The sequence below is a fragment of the Oncorhynchus mykiss genome, chromosome 25 (genome assembly GCF_057628025.1).
Source record: "Oncorhynchus mykiss isolate SJ-2025 chromosome 25, ASM5762802v1, whole genome shotgun sequence".
Classification (NCBI taxonomy): Eukaryota; Metazoa; Chordata; class Actinopteri; order Salmoniformes; family Salmonidae; genus Oncorhynchus; species Oncorhynchus mykiss.
The window spans coordinates 21,972,717-21,999,077 of NC_143046.1; the positions used below are offsets into that span (position 1 = coordinate 21,972,717).

Consider the following 26,361-nt stretch of genomic DNA (forward strand, 5'->3'; position numbering starts at 1 on the left):
GCATCATGGTTTGGGCCTGCTTTTCTTCAGCAGGGACAGGGAAGATGGTTAAAATTAATGGGAAGATGGATGGATCCAAATACAGGACCATTCTGGAAGAAAACCTGATGGAGTCTGCAAAAGACCTGAGACTGGGACGGAGATTTGTCTTCCAACAAGACAATGATCCAAAACATAAAGCAAAATCTACAATGGAATGGTTCAAAAATAAACATATCCAGGTGTTAGAATGGCCAAGTCAAAGTCCAGACCTGAATCCAATCGAGAATCTGTGGAAAGAACTGAAAACTGCTGTTCACAAATGCTCTCCATCCAACCTCACTGAGCTCGAGCTGTTTTGCAAGGGGGAATGGGAAAAAAATTCAGTCTCTCGATGTGCAAAATTGATAGAGACATACCCCAAGCGACTTACAGCTGTAATCACAGCAAAAGGTGGCGCTACAAAGTATTAACTTAAGGGGGCTGAATAATTTTGCACGCCCAATTTTTCAGTTTTTGATTTGTTAAAAAAGTTTGAAATATCCAATAAATGTCGTTCCACTTCATGATTGTGTCCCACTTGTTGTTGATTCTTCACAAAAAAATACAGTTTTATATCTTTATGTTTGAAGCCTGAAATGTGGCAAAAGGTCGCAAAGTTCAAGGGGGCCGAATACTTTCGCAAGGCACTGTATGTAAACTTCCAACTTCAACTGTATATATATATATTTTTTTTATAGCACCCCTTGTGTGCACTTCCAGTAATATCGCATTCCCCAGTATTGTACAGGAATGGTATGATGGTATGAAAATCTGGATACTGCCCAACCCTAGTAGTGGGTAATAACCCCTAGACCCTGCCCTCAGTGGGAGGTGTGGAGAGGGCAGCCGGTCCCTCGCTGAGCTATTTCTTCAGGACAGATGATTTTTCACAGACTATGCGCTTCAGCACTCTGTGATCCCATTCTCTGAGCTTGTGTGGCCTACCACTTCAGAGCTGAGCTGTTGTTGCTCCTAGATGTTTCCACTTCATAATAACAGCTCTTACAGTTGCCATCTTGCATCTTACATGATGCAAGATGGCACAGACAGAGATGGTCGCCTCGCTTCACATCCTTAGGAAACGATGCAGTAATTTGTTTTTTATGTATGATTTCTTACATTGTTAGCCCAGAAAATCTTAAGTGTTATTACATACAGACGGGAAGAACTATTGGATATAAGAGTGACATCAATTTACCAACATTATGACCAGGAATACGACTTTCCCGAAGCGGATCCTTTGTTCGGACCTCCACCCTGGACATTGGATCTAATCACAGAGGCCGACCCAAAACAATGTCGTCGCCACAGGAGAGGCTGACGGAGTGGCCTCCTGGTCAGACTTAGAAGGCGTGCACACCATCCACCGCTTCCGAGCATATTTCTCACCAATATCCAGTCTCTAAACAAAAAGGTGGACGAAATTAGGGCATCAGAGATTGTAACATTCTCTGTTTCACGGAAACATGGTTTTCCCAGCAGATACCTTGACGGCCCTGAAAGAACTTCACTGGACTATGTAAACTGGAAACCATATATCCTGAGGCTGCATTTATTGTAGCTGAGGATTTTAACAAAGCTAATTTGAGAACAAGGCTACCTATATTCCAGCACATTGATTTTTGTACCCGCTCGAGCAAAACACTGGACTACTGCTATTCTAACTTCTGCGATGCATACACGGCCCTCCCCGGCCCTCCCTTCGGCAAATCGGACCATGACTCCATCTTGTTGCTCCCATCCTATAGGCAGAAACTAAAACAGGAAGCGCCCGTGCTTAGGTCTGTCCGAAGCTGGTCTGATCACTTGGATCCACGCTTCAAGATTGCTTCAATCACGTGGACTGGGATATGTTCCGGGTAGCCTCAGACAATAACATCGACGTATACGCTGACTCTGTGAGTGAGTTTATTAGGAAGTGCATTGGAGATGTTGTACCCACTGTGACTATTAAAACCTTCCCTAATCAGAAACCGTGGATTGATGGCAGCATTCACGTAAAACTGAAAGTGCGAACCACTGCATTTAATCATGGCAAGGCGACTGGAAACATGACCAAATACTAACAGTGTAGGTATTCCCTCCGCAAGGCAATCAAACAAGTAAAGTGTCAGTATAGAGACAAAGTAGAGTCGCAATTCAACGGCTCAAACACGAGACGTATGTGGCAGGGTCTACAGACAATCACGGATTACAAAAAGAAAACCATCGCATCGCGGACATCTTGCTCCCAGACAAATTAAACAACTTCTTTGCACACTTTGAGGACAATAGACAATACAGTGCCACCGACATTGCCCGCTACCAGTGGGCTCTCCTTCTCCATGGCTGACGTGAGTAATACATATAAACGTGTTAACCCTCGCAGGGCTGCCGGGCCAGACGGCATCCCTAGCCGCGTCCTCAAAGGATGCGCAGACCAGCTGGCTGGTGTGTTTACGGACATATTCAATCAATCCCTATCTCAGTCTGCTGTCCCCACATGCTTCAAGTTGGCCACCATTGTTCCTGTTCCCAAGAAAGCTAAGGTAACTGAACTAAATGACTATCTAAATGACTAAGCACTCACTTCTGTCATCATGAAGTGCTTTGAGAGACTAGTCAAGGATCATATCACCTCCACCCTACCTGATACCCTAGACCCACTCCAATTTGCTTACCGCCCCAATAGGTCCACAGACGATGCAATCGCCATCACACTGCACACTGCCCAATCCCATTTGGACAAGAGGAATATCTATGGAAGAATGCAGTTCATTGATTACAGCTTAGCATTTAACACCATAGTACCCTCCAAACTCATCATTAAGCTTGAGACCCGGGGTCTCGACCCCGCTCTGTGCAACTGGGTCCTGGACTTTCTGACGGGCCGCCCCCCAGGTGCTGAAAGTAGGAAACAACATCTCCACCCGGCTGATTCTCAACACTGGGGCCCCACAAGGGTGCATTCTCAGCCCTCTCCTGTACTCCATGTTCACCAATGACTGTGTGGCCATGCACGCCTCCAGCTCAATCATCAAGTTTGCAGATGACACTACAGTGGTAGGCTTGATTACCAACAACGATGAGACAGCCTACAGGGAGGAGGTGAGGGCCCTCGGAGTATGGTGTCAGGAAAATAACCTCTCATTCAACTTCAACAAAACAAAGGAGATGATCGTGGACTACAGGAAACATCAGAGGGAGCACATGCATTTCACTACACTCACATTAACATCTGCTAACCATGTGTATGTGACCAATAAAATTTGATTTGTCCGGGGCAGAAATTTTACGAATTGACTTGTTGGAAAGGTGGCATCCTATGACAGTGTCACGTTGAAATTCATTGAGTTCTTCAGTAAGGCCATTCTAATGCCAATGTTTGTCTATGGAGATTGCATGGCTGTGTGCTCGATTTTACACACCTGTCAGAAATGTGTGTGGCTGAAATGGCCGAATCCCCTAATTTGAAGGGGTGTCACATACTTTTGTATATATAGTGTAGCTTTAAAACTGTAATATTTTCTCATGTGTAGAATTGCAGGAAATTTGTTTTAAAGAAGGACTATGCAGAAGTTGCTCTACCATTTTCCTGGTCATAGTTTGCCTAATTTCAGTTTATGTGACAAAATAAGGTGTCATTGTGTAGAGAATAATTGTATCATCTAAACCGCTGTTTGAAGCTGGTGTACAAAACCGAAAGGAAGTCTCAAAAACGTAACTTCAGAATGGGAAGCATAGAAATAGCACACATAGAACAGAACTACCGATTCCTAAACTTGCTTTCAACGGAATTAAAAATCTATAACTCACATTTCTATGTGAATTTGGTCATGTCTCCCAAAAAGTTACATATTGTAGCTTTAAAACATAAAATCTTTGTATCTGTGGCCAAGAGAATGGCCTCTAAAATTGTAGGTTGGAGAGCACGCCATTGGCCACACCCACTACCACTACCCCAACCCCATACACTAGCTTTTCCACCACTGCTGAAAAAAATCCCCCGGGAAACTCTGACTTGAGTGTCTCTTTATTAGAATGGAGAATGTGATTTTTGCAATGCCTCCCCCCACCAATTGAATGTGTTTCAGAGAGAGCAGGCTCACTGTGTGCTGTGTGAAATGCTGAAGAGGTTGTAGGGGTTTGAGCCTCGGGCTGATTAGTGGACAGTTTGCTCTTTTCTCTCTCCTCTCCTTTGATCAGCAGGAGGAATGTGCTCTCATCTCTCTCATGCAGTCTCTTTATGGCCTGCTTTGGATCATGTGCACATGCTTGCACTCATTATCTGTCAAATAATAATGACTTTGGGGAAATAATTTTTACAACATATTTACAACATTAATAAGTACATGTATTGTTTTTGAACATGTTAGTCTGACATGTTATTCAAAGGATTTGCTGGCACACTAAAATAAGCATTTTGAAATGGGAAATCAAATGATCTGCTACTTCTGCAGTGATTCCGTGAGAGTGAGACCTATAACTATTGTCCTACTGTATGTTATGCATGTTCAAGGTCTCAATGTCTCATATCTCACTAACACTAGGAATTATTCCCCTACAAATGTAGGATCTTAATTTGAGCCAGTTTGCAAGCAAGAAAATAATCCTGCATAAACAGGAAATGTTAAATATTATGGGGATTATTATGAATGGACATTTTTGTAGTGGCTGATACATTTTTTCATTAGGGCAAATCAAGTCAAGAATTTTCCAAGTGGAAATTACAAACTGCGGTGCAGTAAAATTCTCAGCAACAAAAAAAGTGATCAAATGAAGATCCTACATCTGTATATTGTAGAAATATATATATTCTACCTTGCATTGCTTGCCCACAACTGGTGAATTGTCTGGCCACCAAAAGCATTTCCCCCTGTTTATTAACTAACAATTGTGTTTCCCTTTGAAAATAGCCTGTGGCAATGGAACACAGCCAGCCTAAACATTTAAGAATAATTTTGGTCAAAGCAAGAATGTGCCACAATGCCTCTTGTGACTAATATATTTTTAACAGAAGAAATAGACATTTGTAATTTTGTAAAACATTTGTTAAAAATCTGATTTGCCTAGAACTCTATTGTTTGTATATGGTCATTGGCCCAACAGTTTTCAGCCCATTGTTATTGTAAAAGAGAATCAGATTTTAATCCAATTCGATTAGATGAGGTCTTGTTATTTTCCATGTGTGCTTGCTCTCTCACTCTGCTGTTCTGGCACAGGAAGCGGTGGCCATTTTAACTCCTGCATGTGCTCGTGGGGAACCCTGGCCCACATCCTGATTGAACCTGGTGCTGAGTGTCTACTTCAGAGTTCTGTTCACATAGTGTGGCCTGCTGCTGTCTGCCCAACCGCCAAACACTCTAGTCTCTACTCATATTGATGTCCTACATGTACAGTACCAGTCAAACGTTAGGACACACCTACTCAATCAAGGGTTTTTCTTTCATTTGATTATTTTCTACATTGTAGAATAATAGTGAAGACATCCAAACTATGAAATCAAATCAAACTTTATTTGTCACATCCGCCTGTGAAATGCTTACTTACAAGCCCTTAAAACCAACAGTGCAGCTCAAGAAAGAGTTAAGAAAATATTTACCAAATAAAATAAAGTAAAAAATTATTAAAAAGTAACACAATAAAATAACAATAACGAGGCTATATACAGGGGGTACTTGTACGGAGTCAATGTGCGGGGGTACAGGTTAGTCGATGGTAATTTGTACATGTAGGTAGGGGTGAAGTGACTATGCATAGATAATAAACAGCTGGTAGTAACAGTGTAAAATACATGGGGGGGGTGTCAATGTAAATAGTCAGAGTGGCCATTTGATTATTTGTTCAGCAGTCTCATGGCTTTGGGGTAGAAGCTGTTATGGAGCCTTTTGGTCCTAGACTTGGCGCTCCGGTACCACTTACCGTGCGGTAGCAGAAAGAACAGTCTGTGACTTGGGTGACTGGAGTCTTTGACAATTTCTGGGTCTTTCGTCTGACACCGCCTGGTATATAGGTCCTGGATGGAAGGAAGTTTGGCTCCAGCGATGTACTGGGCATACGCACTACTCGCTGTAGTGCGGAAAAAGTGTTGTCGTGGCCTCTTTACGACTGTCTTGGTGTGTTTGGACCATGATAGTTCATTGGTGATGTGGACACCAAGGAACTTGAAACTCTCGACCCGCTCTACTACAGCTCTGTCGATGTTAATGGGGGCATATTCGGCTCTCCTTTTCCTGAAGTCCACGATCAACTCCTTTGTCTTGCTCACATTGAGGGAGAGAGAGGTTGTTGTCCTGGCACCACACTGCCTGGTCTCTGACCACCTCCCTATAGGCTGTCCCATCATTGTCGGTGATCAGGCCTACCACTGTTCTGTCGTCAGCAAACATAATGATGTTGTTGGAGTCGTGTTTGGCCATGCAGTTGTGGGCGAACAGGGAGTACAGGAGGGGACTAAACACACACCGCTGAGGGGCTCCAGTGTTGAGGATCAGCGTGGCAGATGTGTTGTTGCCTACCCTTACCACCTGGGTGTGGCCCGTCAGGAAGTCCAGGATCCAGTTGCAGAGGGAGGTGTTTAGTCCCAGGGTCCTTAGCTTAGGGATGAGCTTTGTGGGCACTCTGGTGTTGAAAGCTGAGTTGTAGTCAATGAACAGCATTCTCACATAGGTGTTCCTTTTGTCCAGGTGGGAAAGGGCAGTGTGTTAATTGTATATGGAATCACATATGGAATCAAATAACACATGGAATCATGTAGTAATGAAAAAAACTGTTAGACAGATCCAAATATACCATTTGCCTTGATGACAGCTTTGCACACTCTTGGTATTCTCTCAACCAGCTTCATGAGGAATGCTTTTCCAACAGTCTTGAAGGAGTTCCCACATATGTTGAGCACTTGTTGGCTGCTTTTCCTTCACTCTACGGTCCAACCCAAACCATCTCAATTGGGTTAAAGGTCAGGTGATTGTGCAGGCCAGGTTATTTGATGCAGCACAAACATAATGCTGTGGTAGCCATGCTGTTTATGTGTGCCTTGAATTCTAAATAAATCACAGACAGTATCACCAGCAAAGCATCCCCACACCATCACACCTCTTCCTCCATGCTTCATGGTGGGAACCACACATGTTGAGATCATCCATTCTCCTACTCTGCATCTCACAGAGACACAGCGGTTGGAACTAGAAATCTCAAATTTAGACTCATCAGACCAGGACATATTTCCACTAATGTCTATTGCTCGTCTTTCTTGGCCCAAGCAAGTCTCTTCTTCTTATTGGTGTCCTTTAGTAGTGGCTTCTTTGCAGCAATACACTGTCTGTGATTAACGCAGTCTCCTATGAACAATTGATGTAGAGATGGGTCTGTTACTTGAACTCTGTGGAGCATTTATTTGTGCTGCAATATGAGGTGCAGTTAACTCTAATGATCTTACAGAGGTAAGAGGAGGGGTAACTCTGGGTCTTCCTTTCCTGTGGCGGTCCTCATGAGAGCCAGTTTCATCAAAGCGCTTAATGGTTTTTGCTACTGCACTTGAAGAAACATACAAAGTTAAAATGTTCTGCATTGACTGACCTTCATATCTTAAAGTAGTAATGGACTGTCGTTGCTCTTTGCTTATTTGAGCTGTTCTTGCCATAAAATGGACTTGGTCTTTTACCAAATAGAGCTATCTTCTGTATACCACCCCTACCTTGTCACAACACAACTAATTGGCTAAAACGTATTAAGAAGGAAATAAATATCACAAATGAACTTTTAATAAGGCACACCTGTTAATTGAAATGCATCCCAGATGAAGCTGAGTAGGTGTGTCTAAACTTTTGACTGGTTCTGTACGTATCGATAACGTGGGCAGATAATAATAGGAAATAGCAATACACATGCTTATACTCAAAGGCACTGCTTTTTGCTTGTTTTTTTATATTTTATTGCAACATGTACAGTACACTCTTACAAAAAAAGATACTACCTAGAACATAAAAGGGTTATTGGGATGTCCCCATAGGAGAATCCTTTGAAGAACCTTTTTTAGTTCCAGATATACAGTATATCACAAAAGTGAGTACACCCCTCACATTTTTATAGATTTGAGTATATCTTTTCATGTGACAACATTGAAGAAATGACACTTTGCTACAATGCAAAGTAGTGAGTGTACAGCTTGTATAACAGTGTAAATTTGCTGTCCCCTCAAAATGGCAACAAAAGTGAGTACACCCTTAAGTGAAAATGTCCAAATTGGGCCCAAATTCTCAATATTTTGTGTGGCCACCATCATTTTCCAGCACTGCCTTAACCCTCTTGGGCATGGAGTTCACCAGAGCTTCATAGGTTGCCACTGGAGTCCTCTTCCACTCCTCCATGACGACATCACGGAGCTGGTGAAAGTTAGAGACCTTGCACTCCTCTACCTTCCGTTTGAGGATGCCCCACAGATGCTCAATAGGGTTTAGGTCTGGAGACATGCTTGGCCAGTCCATCACCTTTACCCTCAGCTTCTTTAGCAAGGCAGTGGTTGTCTTGGAGATGTGTTTTGTGGTTGTCTTGGAGATGTGGTTCCAGTAATCCATGTCCTTAGTCTGCTTGTCTTCAGCAAACTGTTTGTGGGCTTTCTTGTGCATCATCTTTAGAAGAGGCTTCCTTCTGGGACGACAGCCATGCAGACCAATTTGATGCAGTGTACGGCGTATGGTCTGAGCACTGACAGGCTGACCTCCCACCCCTTCAACCTCTGCAGCAATGCTGGCAGCACTCATACGTCTATTTCCCAAAGACAACCTCTGGATATGACGCTGAGCACTTGCACTCAACTTCATTGGTCGACCATGGCGAGGCCTGTTCTGAGTGGAACCTGTCCAGTTAAACCGCTGTATGGTCTTGGCCACCATGCTGTAGCTCAGTGTCAGGGTCTTGGCAATCTTCTTATAGCCCAGGCCATCTTTATGTAGAGCAACAATTCTTTTTTTCAGATCCTCAGAGAGTTCTTTGCCATGAGGTGCCATGTTGAACTTCCAGTGACCAGTCAGTATGAGGGAGTGTGAAAGCGATGACACCAAATTTAACACACCTGCTCCCCATTCACACCTGAGACCATGTAACACTAACGAGTCACATGACACCGGGGAGGGAAAATGGCTAATTGGGCCCAATTTGGACATTTTCACTTAGGGGTGTACTCACTTTTGTTGCCAGCTGTTTAGACATTAATGGCTGTGTGTTGAGTTATTTTGAGGCGACAGCAAATTTACACTGTTATACAAGCTGTGCACTCACTACTTTACATTGTAGCAAAGTGTCATTTCTTCAGTGTTGTCACATGAAAAGATATACTCAAATATTGACAAAAATGTGAGGGGTGAACTCACTTTTGTGATATACTATACATGGAACCTAAAAGGGTTCTACCTGAAACCCAAAAGTGTTCTTCTACCTGGAACCAAAAAAGGTTTTCCTATGGGGACAGCTGAAGAACCCTTTTGGAGCCCTTTTTTCTGGGTGTGTAGCAGTAATACTGTACCCAGTCTAGGGTTTTATTTCAAGACAATCTGTGGATCGATATGTGAGTGAGTGAGGATCCCCCATTTCTGTGGATGTGCAAGACTGCGGTTACGTAGACTTGCATATTGTGTAACAGTGCAGCTGCACAATACTATGTGATTGATGCCTTTCCCCAAGCTTGCGTTTATGGAATGAGTGGGTGTCTTGTCAATTGTCATTGGGATATATTGGAGCAATCCTGGCAAGCTACCAATGGAGAAACTCTCTTTAGGTTATCCCTGATGTGTTCAGGATTTTCAAGGTTGAATTAGAACTCTGCTTAAGATGGGTAGCTTGTATCTAGATAATGGATAGCTAAATCTCCAATATCCTTATTATAGAGAATCTTGGGAATTAAAAATGTTCTCTCTCCTCGTGCATTTTCACTCATTCGCCATTTTAGTTAATAAGGTCAAATACACCAGACTTGTGAAAGCATAGTGGTGTTGTGGTGAAGTGAATAGTCCACACCTGGTATAGCTGTGTGAAATTGCCTTCCTGGATACAACTGAATGCATTGGTAGTCTTTGATCTCCTTGTGTACACGCAAAATGCTTAGACAGGTAATCCATAATGACAAAGTAAGAACAAAAACATTTGTGTAAATGCACTGAGGCAAAAGAGACACATATGCTTCTGCATTCTGTCCTCTTATTTTGTTAAAGGGATGTTGGTCACAGTTGTCCTGTCTCCAATAAACTGCTTGGTTGTTATAAATGTACATATCCATGAATGTGTGATTTTAACCTTTGCTGAGTGAATGTTTTTAAAAATAATGTATTGGTTTTTTTTTTTAAACAGCAGCATTGCCAGGCTGTAACATGGGAAACTAGCTACTAAGCTTGTTCTCAATTATCTCCATCTTCTACAAATGTGCTGTATTACAGATGAGCAGTCGTGTCACATTCTGTCGGTGAGCATAGTCACATATGAAAGGTCAGGATCATTCCTCTCTCCTGGAGGATAAATTATTCTAGCATCTAGAGCAAAACTGCACTGTCATATACTGGATGATAAGAGCTCTCTTGGTTTGTTGTCATGAGGAGAATACAAAACCACAGTCATTACATTCACTCCACTGCATAAGAAACTCAAATATATGGCACCTGTCAAAATGGCAAATTCATTCTCAAAATAACAGTAAAGTGCGGCGGACTAACATTAATCTGCCTCAGCTCACTGCGCTGTGACGAGATGGCTGCAGTCAGGGAGAGTGTTACAGAAGCCTCTTATTGGTTCATGAGAGGCAGCTAAATGCATTGTATTGATTATGTAATTGTCCCATCTGATTGGCCCTCGCTGCACTCATGATTTGGAAATAGGATATTAACTCATATGCATTTCATGGGTGGGAGGGGGGGTTCTGAGGTGGATAACAGCATTTTGTGGTATTTTCAAGCTACTCAATCTTTCCATATGTACATGATATTCTGCAGACAACAGTAAATTGTGTTGATGATATGAGCCATTTTTCAAATAAACAAACAATGGGGTTCAGTCTAGTGAGACGTACTGCCTCGGCTCAGCCCTTGTTCCATTTTCTCTGCAAACTTTTTACAAATAACAGTTGCTGTACCTACTTTTCTGCTCCTCAGGTTCCAACACGTTTAATATTTTTACATAGCACTGCTCTTCTACCTCTCTTTCCCTCTTTTTCTGCTCAAATGGACGCAGCCACCATACTCAGTTGGAGAAATATATCAATCTTCCTCTCTCTCAATTCACCTCAACTGACTGGTAGACATTGTCTTAGACACTAGACTTTCCGTTGTGGTTACTAGTGTGGTTGTTGCCCTGTATTGAATGAAGTGTTTATCATAAAAATTATTTTTCATAAAATTGAGTTATTTTCTCAACAATAAGCTTAACTACTGCATATTGTTTATGCAATTAGCCTAAATGACTATGCACTAAATACCTTATTTTACTTCTAGGGTCACAATACCAAATATACTCATCTCTCTGAGGGTCCTTGATTGTCTCAGCTATCAGTTGCGGCCGATGGCTATTCTGTCCCTAACTGTGCCCCTAACTGTCCTTGTGTCTCAATAGGGTCGACATGTGAAGACAGGACAGCTGGCTGCTATCAAGGTCATGGACGTGACAGAGGTAAGATGGCTACTTCCTGGTTCCTGTCTCCATCCCTTCCTCCCTGCCCGTCAAAGCCACAGAGAAACGCTGTATGCAGGGAGGGCCACAGCCTTGTGACTGCCGCTCTGCTGAGTCAAAGAGGCAAGGAGGGGCTGAGGAGGGGACCCCAAAGGTTTCATCACATCAAACTCAGATCAGAGTTTCCCTTCAAAGGAGGTTTTATTTTAGAAATGCAAATGAGGCCCTGTTAACACAGCGCACCAAAGGTTATTATATCCTGAGCTGTCAATCAGGAGGTGAGAACACTGGGAGCCATGTTTGTTCAGGGAAAGTTCAATCATCTCATTCCCTCAGGGCAATAAAGCTACCTGGTGATGACACTACGTACTTGATTGATTTGGCCCTCCTGGCCTGCAACAAGAACAAAGAAGAGCCTTATTACAATAGCACAAAGTGTACATGGCCAAAGATTTAATTAAATCTTCTGAGGCACATTTTAAACTAAGATCCGAGTTTTGAGAGTTGAGGGAGGATAAACAGCATCAGACAGTCTCTGCAGTGCAATCTGAAATGATGTTTGTCCTAGAGTGACTTAAGTTCCACACACTGCATGATAGCAAATTATTATTTCACTACTCACTCAATAGAGAATATAAGACACAGTTTCAAATGTATATTCATCAATACATAACATTAAAACTGATATTAAGTTATTCAATATCTGCGTTTTAATAAGATAAGCCTTGCATTGCTTGCTGATATTACATGTGTTGTATCATCCTAACACGTAAAGGATTTTAAAAATACATTGTTTTATTTAACCTTTATTTAACTAGGCAAGTCAGTTAAGAACAAATTCTTATTTACAATGACGGACGAGGCCGGACCAATTGTGCGCCGACCTATGGTACTCCCAATCACGGCCAGTTGTGGTACAGACACATCCCTCCCTACATATCCAAAACCTCCCATCCCTCACCCTCACTCCCCTTCACTCGCTCCCCCTCCATTACCTCCCACTATTCAGGCTGCCTGGCCTCAGCCCAGACCCAGGCCCCAGTCGCGGCCCGGTCACTCGCCTCAAACCCTCCTGGGGATTGAGACATTGTCCTGTGCAGAGAGCGTCTGTGCCGGGTCCTTTCCTAGTAGGAATTTCCTCTCCTCTTATTCCTGGTTTGATTTAAAGGGAAAGGAAGGTTCAGTTAAGATAAGTGGTTGTCTCCCTTTCCAGGATAGAGAGGTAGCATTCTTTAAGAGAGATTACTCAGCTCTATGAGTGGTCAAATGCCTATGTTGAATGGAGCTGCTGTGTCTCTCGGGGTCAGGAGACAGGAGCAGGGAGGCCTTTTGTGAGGCGAGAATAGAGAGAGAATCTGCCTGGTTTCCCCATTTAAACCTCTTCTGTTGTACTGCTACCGTTCAGGGAAAAGTTATAGAGAAGATAAATTCCCTCATTTTATTATATAGCAGTCTATTTCTGGTGTGTACGGGTTGTTAAGTCTGTGTATTGGTTGTTAAGTCTGTGTATTGGTACAGAAAACAACACATTTATGATCCTGTAATTATTTTCGTTATTGTTAAACAAACCAGACAAGCTATCAGCCCCTGTAAATCTGGAATGAACAAGTCAACAGTAAATGTTTAACCAAGTCAAAGCAAATCTCTAATATTCTGTGGGGGTGTTGTGGTTTTCCTGGCAGGAAAGACAGTGTCATGTTGCAGTCCGTTGACTATACTACACTATGAAAAACCCTGGGAATGGAAATGCAATGCATACGTGTGTCATCATGCTTTTCCTAGGCTTCACACACAAAACAAATCCCGCCTAGGCCCCTGACACACACTACTGCTTCTTAAGGAGAAGCTGTCTTTTTCTATCTTCACACCAAAGACATGCTACGCTATATGAGCCCTCCCTTAGCCTTAGTGAGGGTCTGTCAGTGGAGCATATGGGAAGAAACAAATCAATTAACATATCCTTAGGGCCCCATGCAATGTAAACATGAATGCTAAAATGGACTCCAAACCCACACTCCATAATTGGTAGTGACTGAGCCAGTGATGACATCACCACTGCTGTTGATTGCCATGTGTGTTGGCAGGCCCATGGGTCCAGCGAGGCTAACAGCACATCTCACCAGTATGGCGAGCCCAGCACAAATCTGCCAGCTCAGTTTAATTTGATTTTTGTCTTAAAAGTCAACTGTAACTGTTCTGTGCAGGGGCAGCAAGAGAAGCGGGGTTTTCACTCCCTGGGTTTTGGTTTGGCTGCATTACGGCCTGCTATTTTCCGTTGTCAAGTTGAATATAAAAAATTGTTAATATCCTTTTTTGTGTGCAGGAAGAAGAAGAGGAAATCAAATTAGAGATTAATATGTTGAAGACATATTCTCATCATAGGAATATAGCTACATACTATGGTGCCTTTGTGAAGAAGAGTCGTGCAGGTCAGGATGACCAGCTCTGGGTGAGTGGCTGTTCTCCATCTCTCTGTTGAATTCTCCTCTCTTCAATCATGCTATCTCAGTAATGCATCATCTTTAAGAAAGCCTCTTTCTCTATATGTATGTACAGCTCATACACATTCTATAACACCAAAAAACATGCTCCTAGAAAACATAACATGGGCCATGAGTTTTTCCTGACACCATGAATAATACCAGGAAAATCTCTGGGTCCTACTCCTACACATTTCCCGATAACAATAATCAAATGACAAATGATGAGTTGTATCTTTGCGTTTCCTTGTGTGCTGTGTGCCTATAGTGGGATGTGACGATGTTATAGGCCTAGCCACGGTCGTGTGTTAAATGGTGCTGTTCTGCTGGTGGCCTGGCATCTGTCTGAGCCATTTCCTCTGTGTGTGTGTGTGTGTGTGTGTGTGTGTGTGTGTGTGTGTGTGTGTGTGTGTGTGTGTGTGTGTGTGTGTGTGTGTGTGTGTGTGTGTGTGTGTGTGTGTGTGTGTGTGGTGCGTCTGTCTGTCTGTCCTTGCCGTATAGCTGGTGATGGAGTACTGTGGGGCGGGCTCAGTCACTGACCTAGTGAAGAAGACTAAAGGGAACAGCCTAAAGGAGGACTGGATCGCCTACATCTGCAGGGAGGTCCTCCGAGTGAGTACTGCTACTGGAGATAAGCCATTTAACCAGGATGTTCTGCCCAAACCCTTTGGGAATAAAAAGGTCCTGAGAATCACTTCAGAGTTTGTCTCATCCTATATCGGCCGTATTGTAGCAGGAGAGTTATTGTTTTGGATCAGGAGCTTTTTCTTCTAAATTTATGGCAGGACAGTCATTGAGAGTTAGGCTAGACGGTGACCCACAGGGCAGAGGGCATCGTAGCAGATAGCAGTGGAACACTGTGAAGTCATTAAATAAACAAACTTCCTGAATTTCTTTTTCACTCCTTTGAAGCAGTGTACACTTCCTCGCTGTGCCTGTTTCCAAACTCTGAGAGAGAGATTATGTGATGTGTGTGTGCGTGTGTGTGTGCATGCATGTATGTTTGTTTGTGTGTGGTGTCCTGACATTGTGTGTGTGTGTGTGTATGTGTGTATCAACACAGGGCCTGTCTCACCTCCACTCACACCACGTCATTCACCGTGACATCAAAGGCCAGAACGTGTTGCTAACTGAGAATGCGGAGGTCAAGCTGGGTAAGGACTAGGAGACAGGGTCAAAGTTCAACTCACATCCCACATAGCCACAGTGGAAAGGATTTGTCACTGTCACTTCAGTATTTGCCTGCTGTTCCCTTGTGGGTGTGGTTTAATCTGTTCAAACACAGTGTCTTGTCTTTGCCAGTTGACTTTGGGGTGAGTGCTCAGCTGGACAGGACGATAGGGAGGAGGAACACCTTTATTGGGACTCCGTACTGGATGGCCCCTGAGGTCATTGCCTGTGACGAGAACCCAGACTCAACCTACGACTACAGGGTAAAAGGGAGTCAATCTCTGCTGGAAATGCTGTTTTTGCTTGCGTGTGTGTGTGTGTGTGTGTGTGTGTGTGTGTGTGTGTGTGTGTGTGTGTGTGTGTGTGTGTGTGTGTGTGTGTGTGTGTGTGTGTGTGTGTGTGTGTGTGTGTTTGTGGGAGTACTTAATGTATTTCTGTCTGTATTTCTGTTGTGTGAATCTGAAATGGCTCTGACTGGATGACTCCCTATAGAGTGACCTGTGGTCTCTGGGAATCACAGCTCTGGAGATGGCTGAAGGAGCACCACGTAAGTGTTACCCTCCTCCCTTCTCTCCTGTCCATACACATTACAATCTCAGCAATCTTCTCTTTCTCCTCCACATCTTATAGCTGGAGGGTTTTCTAGTCCATGGCTAATATGCTATGCTGTAATTATATGGTTTATTTTATTTTAAGCATTTTTTGTATCCTACATCATTATGCTGTATTTTCAGTCTTACTGTACAATGTTGTAGTTTTGAGTTTTGTTGCATTAGCTGTGAGTTTGCGCTGCAGATGCTATATCGGTCTGCTAATACAGGACTGATAAAGGCCCAGTGTACTACTTTGGTGAAATATCATTTTTTTCTCCCCAAAATTGTATCAATAAATATTTAGTGCCAGTCAAACGTTTGGACATAACTACTCATTCAAGAGTGTCTTTATTTTTACTATTTTCTACATTGTAGAAAGTAAAGGCATCAAAACTATGAAATAACACATATCAAATCATGTAGTAACCAAAAAAGTGTTAACCTTTTTGGGATAGGGGGCAGCATTTTCACTTTTGGATGAATAGCGTGCCCAGAGTGAAATGCCTCCTACTCTGTCCCAGATGCTAATATATGCATATTATTATTAGTATTGGATAGAAAACTGACGTTTCTAAAACTGTTTGAATGATGTCTGTGAGTATAACATAACTTATATGGCAGGCAAAAACCTCTGAAATATCCAACCAGGAAGTGGGACATCTGAGGTTTGTAGTTTTTCAAAGCTTGTCCTACCGAATACACATTGAGATATGATAAAGTTGCACTTCCTACGGCTTCCACTAGATGCCAACCGTCTTTAGAAACTTGAATGAGGATTCTACTATAAAGGAGGGGCTCATGAGACCTCTTTGAGTCAGTGGTCTGGCAGAGAGCCTTGGTCTCATGACGCGCGTTCCCGACAGCATTACCTCTCGTTCCAGTGCTTTTCTGAAGACAAAGGAATTCTCCGGTTAGAACATTATTGATGTTTTATGTTAAAAACATCCTAAAGATTGTTTCCATACTTCGTTTGACATGTTTCTAAAGGACTGTAACGGAACCTTCTGAGTTTTTGTCTGGATGAAGTGCCTGCGCCTCATGAAGAGGGATTACTGGGCTGAACACGCTAACAACAAGTGGCTATTTGGACATAAATGATGGAACTTTATGGAACAAATCAGTCATTTATTGTCGAACTGGGATTCCTGGGAGTGCCTTCTGATGAAGATCATCAAAGGTAAGTGAATATTTATGGTGTTGTATCTAACCTTGTTGATTCCAAAATGGCTGATATTCCTCTGGCTGTTTTGGGTTCTGAGCGCCGTTCTCAGATTATGCTTTTTCCGTAAGTTTTTTTGAAATCTGACACAGCAGCTGCATTAAGGAGAAGTCTGTCTTTAATTCTGTGAATAACACTTATCTTTTATCAATGTTGATTATGAGTATTTCTGCAAAATCACCGGATGTTTTGGAATCAAACATTACGGCACGTAAGGTGCCAATGTAAACTGAGATTTTTGGATATAAATATGCTTATTATCGAACAAAACATCCATGTATTGTGTAACATGATGTCCTATGAGTGTTATCTGATGTAGATCATCAAAGGTTAGTGATTGATTTGATCTATATTTCTGCTTTGTGACTCCTATCTTTAGCTGGAAAAATGGCTATGTGTTTTTTCGACTTGGCTATGACCTAACATAATCATATGTTGTGCTTTAGCTGTAAAGCAGTTTTGAAATCGGACACGATGTGTAGATTAACAAGATGTGTATCTTTCATTTGCTGTATTGGACTTGTAAATGTATGAAAGTTACATATTTCCCCCCCAAAAAAAGGATTTTCGCATGCTGCCTTTTCAGCGGAATGTTGTCGAGGGGTTCCGCTAGAAAGGTTCAAGGAGTTCCCACATATGCTGAGGACTTGTTGGCTGCTTTTCCTTCACTCTGCAGTCCAACTCATCTTAAACCACCTCAATTGGGTTGAGCCATGCTGGTTAAGTGTGCCTTGAATTCTAAATAAATAATTGACAGTGTCACCAGCAAAGCACCCCCATACCATCACACCTCCTCCTCCATGTTTCACGGTGGGAACCACACATGCGGAGATTATCCGTTCACCTACTCTGCGTCTCACAAAGACACGGCGGTTGGAACCAGAAATCTCAAATTTGGACTCATCTGACCAAAGGACAGATTTCCACCGGTCTAATGTCCATTGCTCATGTTTCTTGGCCCAAGCAAGTCTCTTCTTATTATTGGTGTCCTTTAGTAGTGGTTTCTTTGCAGCAATTCCACCATGGAGGCCTGATTCATGTGTCTTTTACTTGGACTCTGTGAGGTGCAATCTGAGGTGCAGTTAATTGCCGATTTCTGAGGCAGTTAACTCTAATGAACTTATCCTCTGCAGCAGAGGTAATTCTGGGTCTTCCTTTCCTGTGGCCATCCTCATGAGAGCCAGTTTCATCATTGATGGTTTTTGTGACTGCACTTGAAGAAACTTTGACTGGGCTTCCTGTCTTAAAGTAATGATGGACTGTCGTTTTTCTTTGCTTATTTGAGCTTTTATTGCCATAATATGGACTTGGTCTTTTACCAAATAAGGCTTTGTTCTGTATACCACCCCTACATTAAGAAGGAAAGAAATTCCACAAATTAACTTTTAACAGGCACATAGTAAATAGTAAAAATTAAGAAAACCCCTAGAATCAGTAGATGTGTCCAAACGTTTGACTGGTACTGTATACATTTTTCAGGCTGAGTGTAACAGGACAGGACTGTAGCCTAACATTGACAACACTGCAGAACACTTCTTCCATCCTCTGCCATGTGATTGGGGCACAATGGGGCCTCTCATAACCTTGGTCCACTTTCTGTCCTGTGCATTCTAAACAGCACGCTATTCCCTACATAGTGCACTACTTTTGACTAGAGGCCCTGGTTAGAAGTAGTGCAAAAAAAGGGAATATGGTGCCATTTGGGACGCATCCATAGTTTCTCTGTCTGTCTCTGTCCCCAGCCTTGTGTGACATGCATCCCATGAGAGCCCTGTTCCTCATTCCTCGCAACCTGCCCCCCAAACTCAAATCAAAGAAATGGTAAGAAAGACAGCTCTCTCTCTAAGCGACACCACTCTGCCTCCCTCCCTTAGAGACACCACTCTGCCTCCCTTAGAGACACCACTCAGACTCCCTCCCTTAGAGACAACACTCTGCCTCCCTCCCTCAGAGACACCACTCTGCCTCCCTCCCTTAGAGACACCACTTTGCCTCCCTCCCTTAGAGACACCACTATGCCACCCTCCCTTAGAGACACTACTCTCCCTCCCTTAGAAACACCACTCTGCCTCCCTTAGAGACACCACTCAGCCTCCCTCCCTTAGAGATACCACTCTGCCTCCGTCCCTTAGAGACACTACTCTCCCTCCCTTAGAGACACCACTCTGCCTCCCTTAGAGACACCACTCTGCCACCCTTAGAGACACCACTCCGACTCCCTCCCTTAGAGACAACACTCTGCCTCCCTCCCTCAGAGACACCACTCTGCCTCCCTCCCTTAGAGACACCACATTGCCTCCCTCCCTTAGAGACACCACTATGCCTCCGTCCCTTAGAGACACTACTCTCCCTCCCTTAGAGACACCACTCTGCCTCCCTTAGAAACACCACTCTGCCTCCCTTAGAGACACCACTCAGCCTCCCTCCCTTAGACACACCACTCTGCCTCCCTTAGAGACACCACTCTGACTCCCTCCCTTAGAGACAACACTCTGCCTCCCTCCCTCAGAGACACCACTCTGCCTCCCTCCCTTAGAGACACCACTTTGCCTCCCTCCCTTAGAGACACCACTATGCCACCCTCCCTTAGAGACACCACTCTGCCTACGTCCCTTAGAGACACTACTCTCCCTCCCTTACAGACACAACTCTGCCTCCCTTAGAGACACCACTCTGCCTCCCTCCCTTAGAGACACCACTCTCCCTCCCTTAGAGACACCACTCTGCCTCCCTCCCTTAGAGACACTACTCTCCCTCCCTTAGAGACACCACTCTGCCTCCCTCCCTTACAGACACCACTCTCCCTCCCTTAGAGACACCACTCTGCCTCCCTCCCTTAGAGACACTACTCTCCCTCCCTTAGAGACACCACTCTGCCTCCCTCCCCTAGAGACACCACTCTGCCTCAGTCCCTTAGAGACACTACTCTCCCTCCCTTAGAGACACCACTCTGCCTCCCTCCCTTTGGAGACACCACTCTCCCTCCCTTAGAAACACCACTCTGCCTCCCTCCCTTAGAGACACTACTCTCCCTCCCTTAGAGACACCACTCTGCCTCCCTTAGAGACACCACTCTGCCTCCCTTCCTTAGAGACACCACTCTGCCTCCCTCCCCTAGAGACTCCACTCTGCCTCCCTCCCATAGGGACACCACTCTGCCTCCTTCCCTTAGAGACAACACTCTGCCTCCCTCCCTTAGAGACAACACTCTGCCTTCCTCCCTTAGAGACACCACTCTGCCTCCCTCCCTTAGCGACACCACTCTGCCTCCCTTTGAGACACCACTCAGCCTCCCTCCCTTAGAGACACCACTCTGCCTCCCTTCTTTTGAGACACCACTCTGCCTCCTTCCCTTAGAGACACCACTCTGCCTCCCTCCCTTAGAGACACCACTCTGTCTCCCTCCCTTAGAGACAACACTCTGCCTCCCTCCCTTAGAGACACCACTCTGCCTCCCTCCCTTAGAGACACCACTCTGCCTCCCTCCCTTAGAGACAACACTCTTCCACCCTCCCTTAGAGACACGAATCTCCCTCCCTTAGAGACACCACTCTCCCTCCCTCCCTTAGAGACACCACTCTGCCTCCCTTAGAGACACCACTCTGCCTCCCTCCCTCAGAGACACCACTCTGCCTCCCTTAGAGACACCACTCTGCCTCCCTTAGAGACACCACTCTGCCTTCCTCCCTTAGAGACACCACTCTGCCTCCCTCCCTTAGAGACAACACTCTGCCTCCCTCCCTTAGAGACAACACTCTGCCTTCCTCCCTTACAGACACCACTCTGCCTCCCTTAGAGACACCACTCTGTCTCTCTCCCTCAGAGATACCGCTCTTTCTCCCTCCTTCAGAGACACCACTCTGTCTCGCTCCCTTCGCGACACCTCTCTGCCTCCTTTAGTGGCACCACAATGCCTCCCTCCCTTAGAGACACTACTCTCCCTCCCTTAGAGACACCACTCTGCCTCCCTCCCTTAGAGACACTACTCTCCCTCCCTTAGAGACACCACTCTGCCTCCCTCCCTTACAGACACCACTCTCCCTCCCTTAGAGACACCACTCTGCCTCCCTCCCTTAGAGACACTACTCTCCCTCCCTTAGAGACACCACTCTGCCTCCCTCCCTTAGAGACACCACTCTGCCTCCCTCCCTTAGAGACAACACTCTGCCTCCCTCCCTTAGAGACAACACTCTGCCTTCCTCCCTTACAGACACCACTCTCCCTCCCTCCCTTAGCGACACCACTCTGCCTCCCTTTGAGACACCACTCAGCCTCCCTCCCTTAGAGACACCACTCTGCCTCCCTTCCTTTGAGACACCACTCTGCCTCCCTCCCTTAGAGACACCACTCTGCCTCCCTCCCTTAGAGACAACACTCTTCCACCCTCCCTAAGAGACACTGCTCTCCCTCCCTTACAGACACCACTCTCCCTCCCTCCCTTAGAGACACCACTCTGCCTCCCTTACAGACACCACCCTGCTCCCTCCCTCAGAGACACCACTCTGCCTCTCTCCCTGAGAGAAACCACTCTGCCTCCCTTAGAGACACCACTCTGTCTCTCTCCCTCAGAGATACCGCTCTTTCTCCCTCCTTCAGAGACACCACTCTGTCTCGCTCCCTTCGCGACACCACTCTGCCTCCTTTAGTGGCACCACAATGCCTCCCCCCCTTAGAGACACCACTCTGCCTCCCTTTGAGACAATACTCTGTCTCGCTCCCTTAGAGACACCAATCTGCTTCCTTAGAGACAGCACAATGCCTATCTCCCTTAGAGACACCACTCTGCCTCTCTCCCTTAGAGACACCACTCTGTCTCGCTCCCTCAGCGACACCACTCTGCCTCCCTTAGCGACACCACTCTGCCTCCCTTAGAGACACCACTCTGCCTCTCTCCCTTAGAGACACCACTCTGTCTCGCTCCCTTAGCGACACCACGATGCCTCTCTCCCTTTGAGACACCACTCTGCCTCCCTCCCTTAGAGACACCACTCTGCCTCCCTCCCTTAGAGACAGCACTCTGCCTCCCTCCCTTAGAGACTCCACTCTGCCTCCCTCCCTTAGAGACAACACTCTTCCACCCTCCCTAAGAGACACTGCTCTCCCTCCCTTACAGACACCACTCTCCCTCCCTCCCTTAGAGACACCACTCTGCCTCCCTTAGAGACACCACTCTGTCTCTCTCCCTCAGAGATACCGCTCTTTCTCCCTCCTTCAGATACACCACTCTGTCTCGCTCCCTTCGCGACACCACTCTGCCTCCTTTAGTGGCACCACAATGCCTCCCTCCCTTAGAGACACCACTCTGCCTCCCTTAGAGACAATACTCTGTCTCGCTCCCTTAGAGACACCAATCTGCTTCCTTAGAGACAGCACGATGCCTATCTCCCTTAGAGACACCACTCTGCCTCTCTCCCTTAGAGACACCACTCTGTCTCGCTCCCTTAGCGACACCACTCTGCCTCCCTTAGAGACACAACTCTGCCTCTCTCCCTTAGAGACACCACTCTGTCTCGCTCCCTTAGCGACACCACTCTGCCTCCCTTAGAGACACAACTCTGCCTCTCTCCCTTAGAGACACCACTCTGTCTCGCTCCCTTAGCGACACCACGATGCCTCTCTCCCTTAGAGACACCACTCTGCCTCCCTCCCTTAGAGACACCAATCTTCCTCCCTTAGAGACACCAGTCTGCCTCCCTCCCTTAGAGACACCAATATCCCTCCCTTAGAGACACCACTCTGCCTCCCTCCTTTAGAGACACTACTCTCCCTCCCTTAGAGACACCAGTCTGCCTCCCTTAGAGACACCACTCTGCCTCCCTCCCTTAGAGACACCACTCTCCTTCCCTTAGAGGCACTACTCTCCCTCCCTTATAGACACCACTCTGCCTCCCTCCCTTAGAGACACCACTCTGCCTCCCTTAGAGACACCACTCTGCCTCCCTTAGAGACACCACTCTGCTTTCTCCCTGAGAAACACCACTCTGCCTCCCTTAGAGACACCACTCTGTCTCCCTCCCTTAGAGACACTACTCTGCCTCCGTCCCATAGCGACACCACTCTGTCTCCCTCCCTCAGAGACACAACTCTGCCTCCCTCCCTTAGAGACAACACTCTGCCTCCCTCCTTTAGAGACACCACTCTGCCTCCCTCCCTTAGAGACACCACTCTGCCTCTCTCCCTTAGAGATACCCCTCTGTCTCCCTCCCCTAGAGACACCACTCTGCCTCCCTCCCTTAGAGACACCACTCTGCCTCCCTCCCTTAGAGACACCACTCTGCCTCCGTCCCTTAGTGATACCACTCTGCCTCCCTTAGACACACCACTCTGCCTCCGTCCCTTAGAGACACTACTCTCCCTCCCTTAGAGTCACTACTCTCCCTCCCTTAGAGACACCACTCTGCCTCCCTCCCTTAGAGACACCACTCTGCCTCCCTTAGAGACACCACTCTGCCTCCCTTAGAGACACCACTCTGCTCTCTCCCTGAGAGACACCACTCTGCCTCCCTTAGAGACACCACTCTGTCTCCCTCCCTTAGAGACACTACTCTGCCTCCTTCCCTTAGCGACACCACTCTGCCTCCCTCCCTCAGAGACACCACTCTGCCTCCCTCCCTTAGAGACAACACTCTGCCTCCCTCCTTTAGAGACACCACTCTGCCTCCCTCCCTCAGAGACACCACTCTGCCTCTCTCCCTTAGAGACACCACTCTGCCTCCGTCCCTTAGTGATACCACTCTGCCTCCCTTAGAGACACCACTCTGCCTCCCTCCCCTAGAGACAGCACTCTGCCTCCCTCCCTTAGAGACACCACTCTGCCTCCCTCCCTTAGAGACACCACTCTGCCTCCGTCCCTTAGAGACACTACTCTCCCTCCCTTGGAGACACTACTCTCCCGCCCTTAGAGACACCACTCTGCCTCCCTCCCTTAGAGACACCACTCTGCCTCACTCCTTTAGAGACACCACTCTGCCTCCCTTAGAGACACCACTCTTCCTCCCTTAGAGACACCACTCTGTCTCCCTTAGAGACACTACAATGCCTCCCTCCCTTAGAGACACCACTCTGCCTCTCTCCCTTAGAGACAATACTCTGTCTCGCTCCCTTAGAGACACCAATCTGCTTCCTTAGACACCCCACGATGCCTATCTCCCTCAGACACCACTCTGCCTCTCTCCCTTAGAGATACCCCTCTGCCTCCCTCCCTTAGAGACACCACTCTGCTTCTCTCCCTGAGAGAAACCACTCTGCCTCCCTTAGAGACACCACTCTGACTCTCTCCCTCAGAGATACCGCTCTTTCTCCCTCCTTCATAGACACCACTCTGTCTCGCTCCCTTCGCGACACCACTCTGCCTCCTTTAGTGCCACCACAATGCCTCCCTCCCTTAGAGACACCACTCTGCCTCCCTTAGAGACAGCACGATGCCTATCTCCCTTAGAGACACCACTCTGCCTCTCTCCCTTAGAGACATCACTCTGTCTCGCTCCCTTAGCGACACCACTCTGCCTCCCTTAGCGACACCACTCTGCCTCCCTTAGAGACACCACTCTGCCTCTCTCCCTTAGAGACACCACTCTGTCTCGCTTCCTTAGCGACACCACGATGCCTCTCTCCCTTAGAGACACCACTCTGCCTCCGTCCCTTAGAGACACTACTCTCCCTCCATTAGAGACACCAATCTTCCTCGCTTAGAGACACCACTCTGCCTCCCTCCCTTAGAGACACCAATATCCCTCCCTTAGAGACACCACTCTGCCTCCCTCCTTTAGAGACACTACTCTCCCTCCCTTAGAGACACCACTCTGCCTCCCTTAGAGACACCACTCTGCCTCCCTCCCTTAGAGACACCACTCTGCTTCCCTTAGAGGCACTACTCTCCCTCCCTTTAGAGACACCACTCTGCCTCCCTCCCTTAGAGACACCACTCTGCCTCCCTCCCTTAGAGACAACACTCTTCCACCCTCCCTAAGAGACACTGCTCTCCCTCCCTTACAGACACCACTCTCTCTCCCTCCCTCAGAGACACCACTCTGCCTCTCTCCCTGAGAGAAACCACTCTGCCTCCCTTAGAGACACCACTCTGTCTCTCTCCCTCAGAGATACCGCTCTTTCTCCCTCCTTCAGAGACACCACTCTGTCTCGCTCCCTTCGCGACACCACTCTGCCTCCCTTAGCGACACCACTCTGCCTCCCTTAGAGACACCACTCTGTCTCGCTCCCTTAGCGACACCACGATGCCTCTCTCCCTTAGAGACACCACTCTGCCTCCCTCCCTTAGAGACACCACTCTGCCTCCCTTAGAGACACCACTCTGTCTCTCTCCCTCAGAGATACCGCTCTTTCTCCCTCCTTCAGAGACACCACTCTGTCTCGCTCCCTTCGCGACACCACTCTGCCTCCTTTAGTGGCACCACAATGCCTCCCTCCCTTAGAGACACCACTCTGCCTCCCTTAGAGACAATACTCTGTCTCGCTCCCTTAGAGACACCAATCTGCTTCCTTAGAGACAGCACGATGGCTATCTCCCTTAGAGACACCACTCTGCCTCTCTCCCTTAGAGACACCACTCTGTCTCGCTCCCTTAGCGACACCACTCTGCCTCCCTTAGCGACACCACTCTGCCTCCCTTAGAGACACCACTCTGCCTCTCTCCCTTAGAGACACCACTCTGTCTCGCTCCCTTAGCGACACCACGATGCCTCTCTCCCTTAGAGACACCACTCTGCCTCCCTCCCTTAGAGACACTACTCCCCCTCCCTTAGAGACACCAATCTTCCTCCCTTAGAGACACCACTCTGCCTCCCTCCCTTAGAGACACCAATATCCCTCCCTTAGAGACACCACTCTGCCTCCCTCCTTTAGAGACACTACTCTCCCTCCCTTAGAGACACCACTCTGCCTAACTTAGAGACGCCACTCTGCCTCCCTCCCTTAGAGACACCACTCTCCTTCCCTTAGAGGCACTACTCTCCCTCCCTTAGAGACACCACTCTGCCACCCTCCCTTAGAGACACCACTCTGCCTCCCTCCCTTAGAGACACCACTCTGCCTCCCTCCGTTAGAGACACCACTCTGTCTCGCTCCCTTAGCGACACCACGATGCCTCTCTCCCTTAGAGACACCACTCTGCCTCCCTCCCTTAGAGACACTACTCCGCCTCCCTTAGAGACACCAATCTTCCTCCCTTAGAGACACCACTCTGCCTCCCTCCCTTAGAGACACCAATATCCCTCCCTTAGAGACACCA

At 46.5% G+C, this 26,361-nt stretch overlaps 1 protein-coding gene across 22 annotated transcripts in view; it reads left to right on the forward strand.

Moving 5' to 3' along the window:
• Positions 1–26,361, forward strand: part of LOC110504401 (mitogen-activated protein kinase kinase kinase kinase 4) — a 130,256-nt gene that overhangs the window by 18,060 nt on the left and 85,835 nt on the right. For all 22 annotated transcript variants that reach the window (XR_016491567.1, XR_016491564.1, XR_016491565.1 and 19 more), the window contains exons 3-9: positions 11,596–11,652; positions 13,976–14,101; positions 14,634–14,744; positions 15,196–15,286; positions 15,435–15,565; positions 15,795–15,849; positions 18,857–18,935. Coding sequence is in view for 16 of the 22 variants with exons in the window: in XM_036970522.2 (XP_036826417.2) it covers positions 11,596–11,652; positions 13,976–14,101; positions 14,634–14,744; positions 15,196–15,286; positions 15,435–15,565; positions 15,795–15,849; positions 18,857–18,935 (650 nt within the window). In the remaining 6 variants the exon portion in view is untranslated. The remainder of the gene's footprint in view (positions 1–11,595; positions 11,653–13,975; positions 14,102–14,633; positions 14,745–15,195; positions 15,287–15,434; positions 15,566–15,794; positions 15,850–18,856; positions 18,936–26,361) is intronic.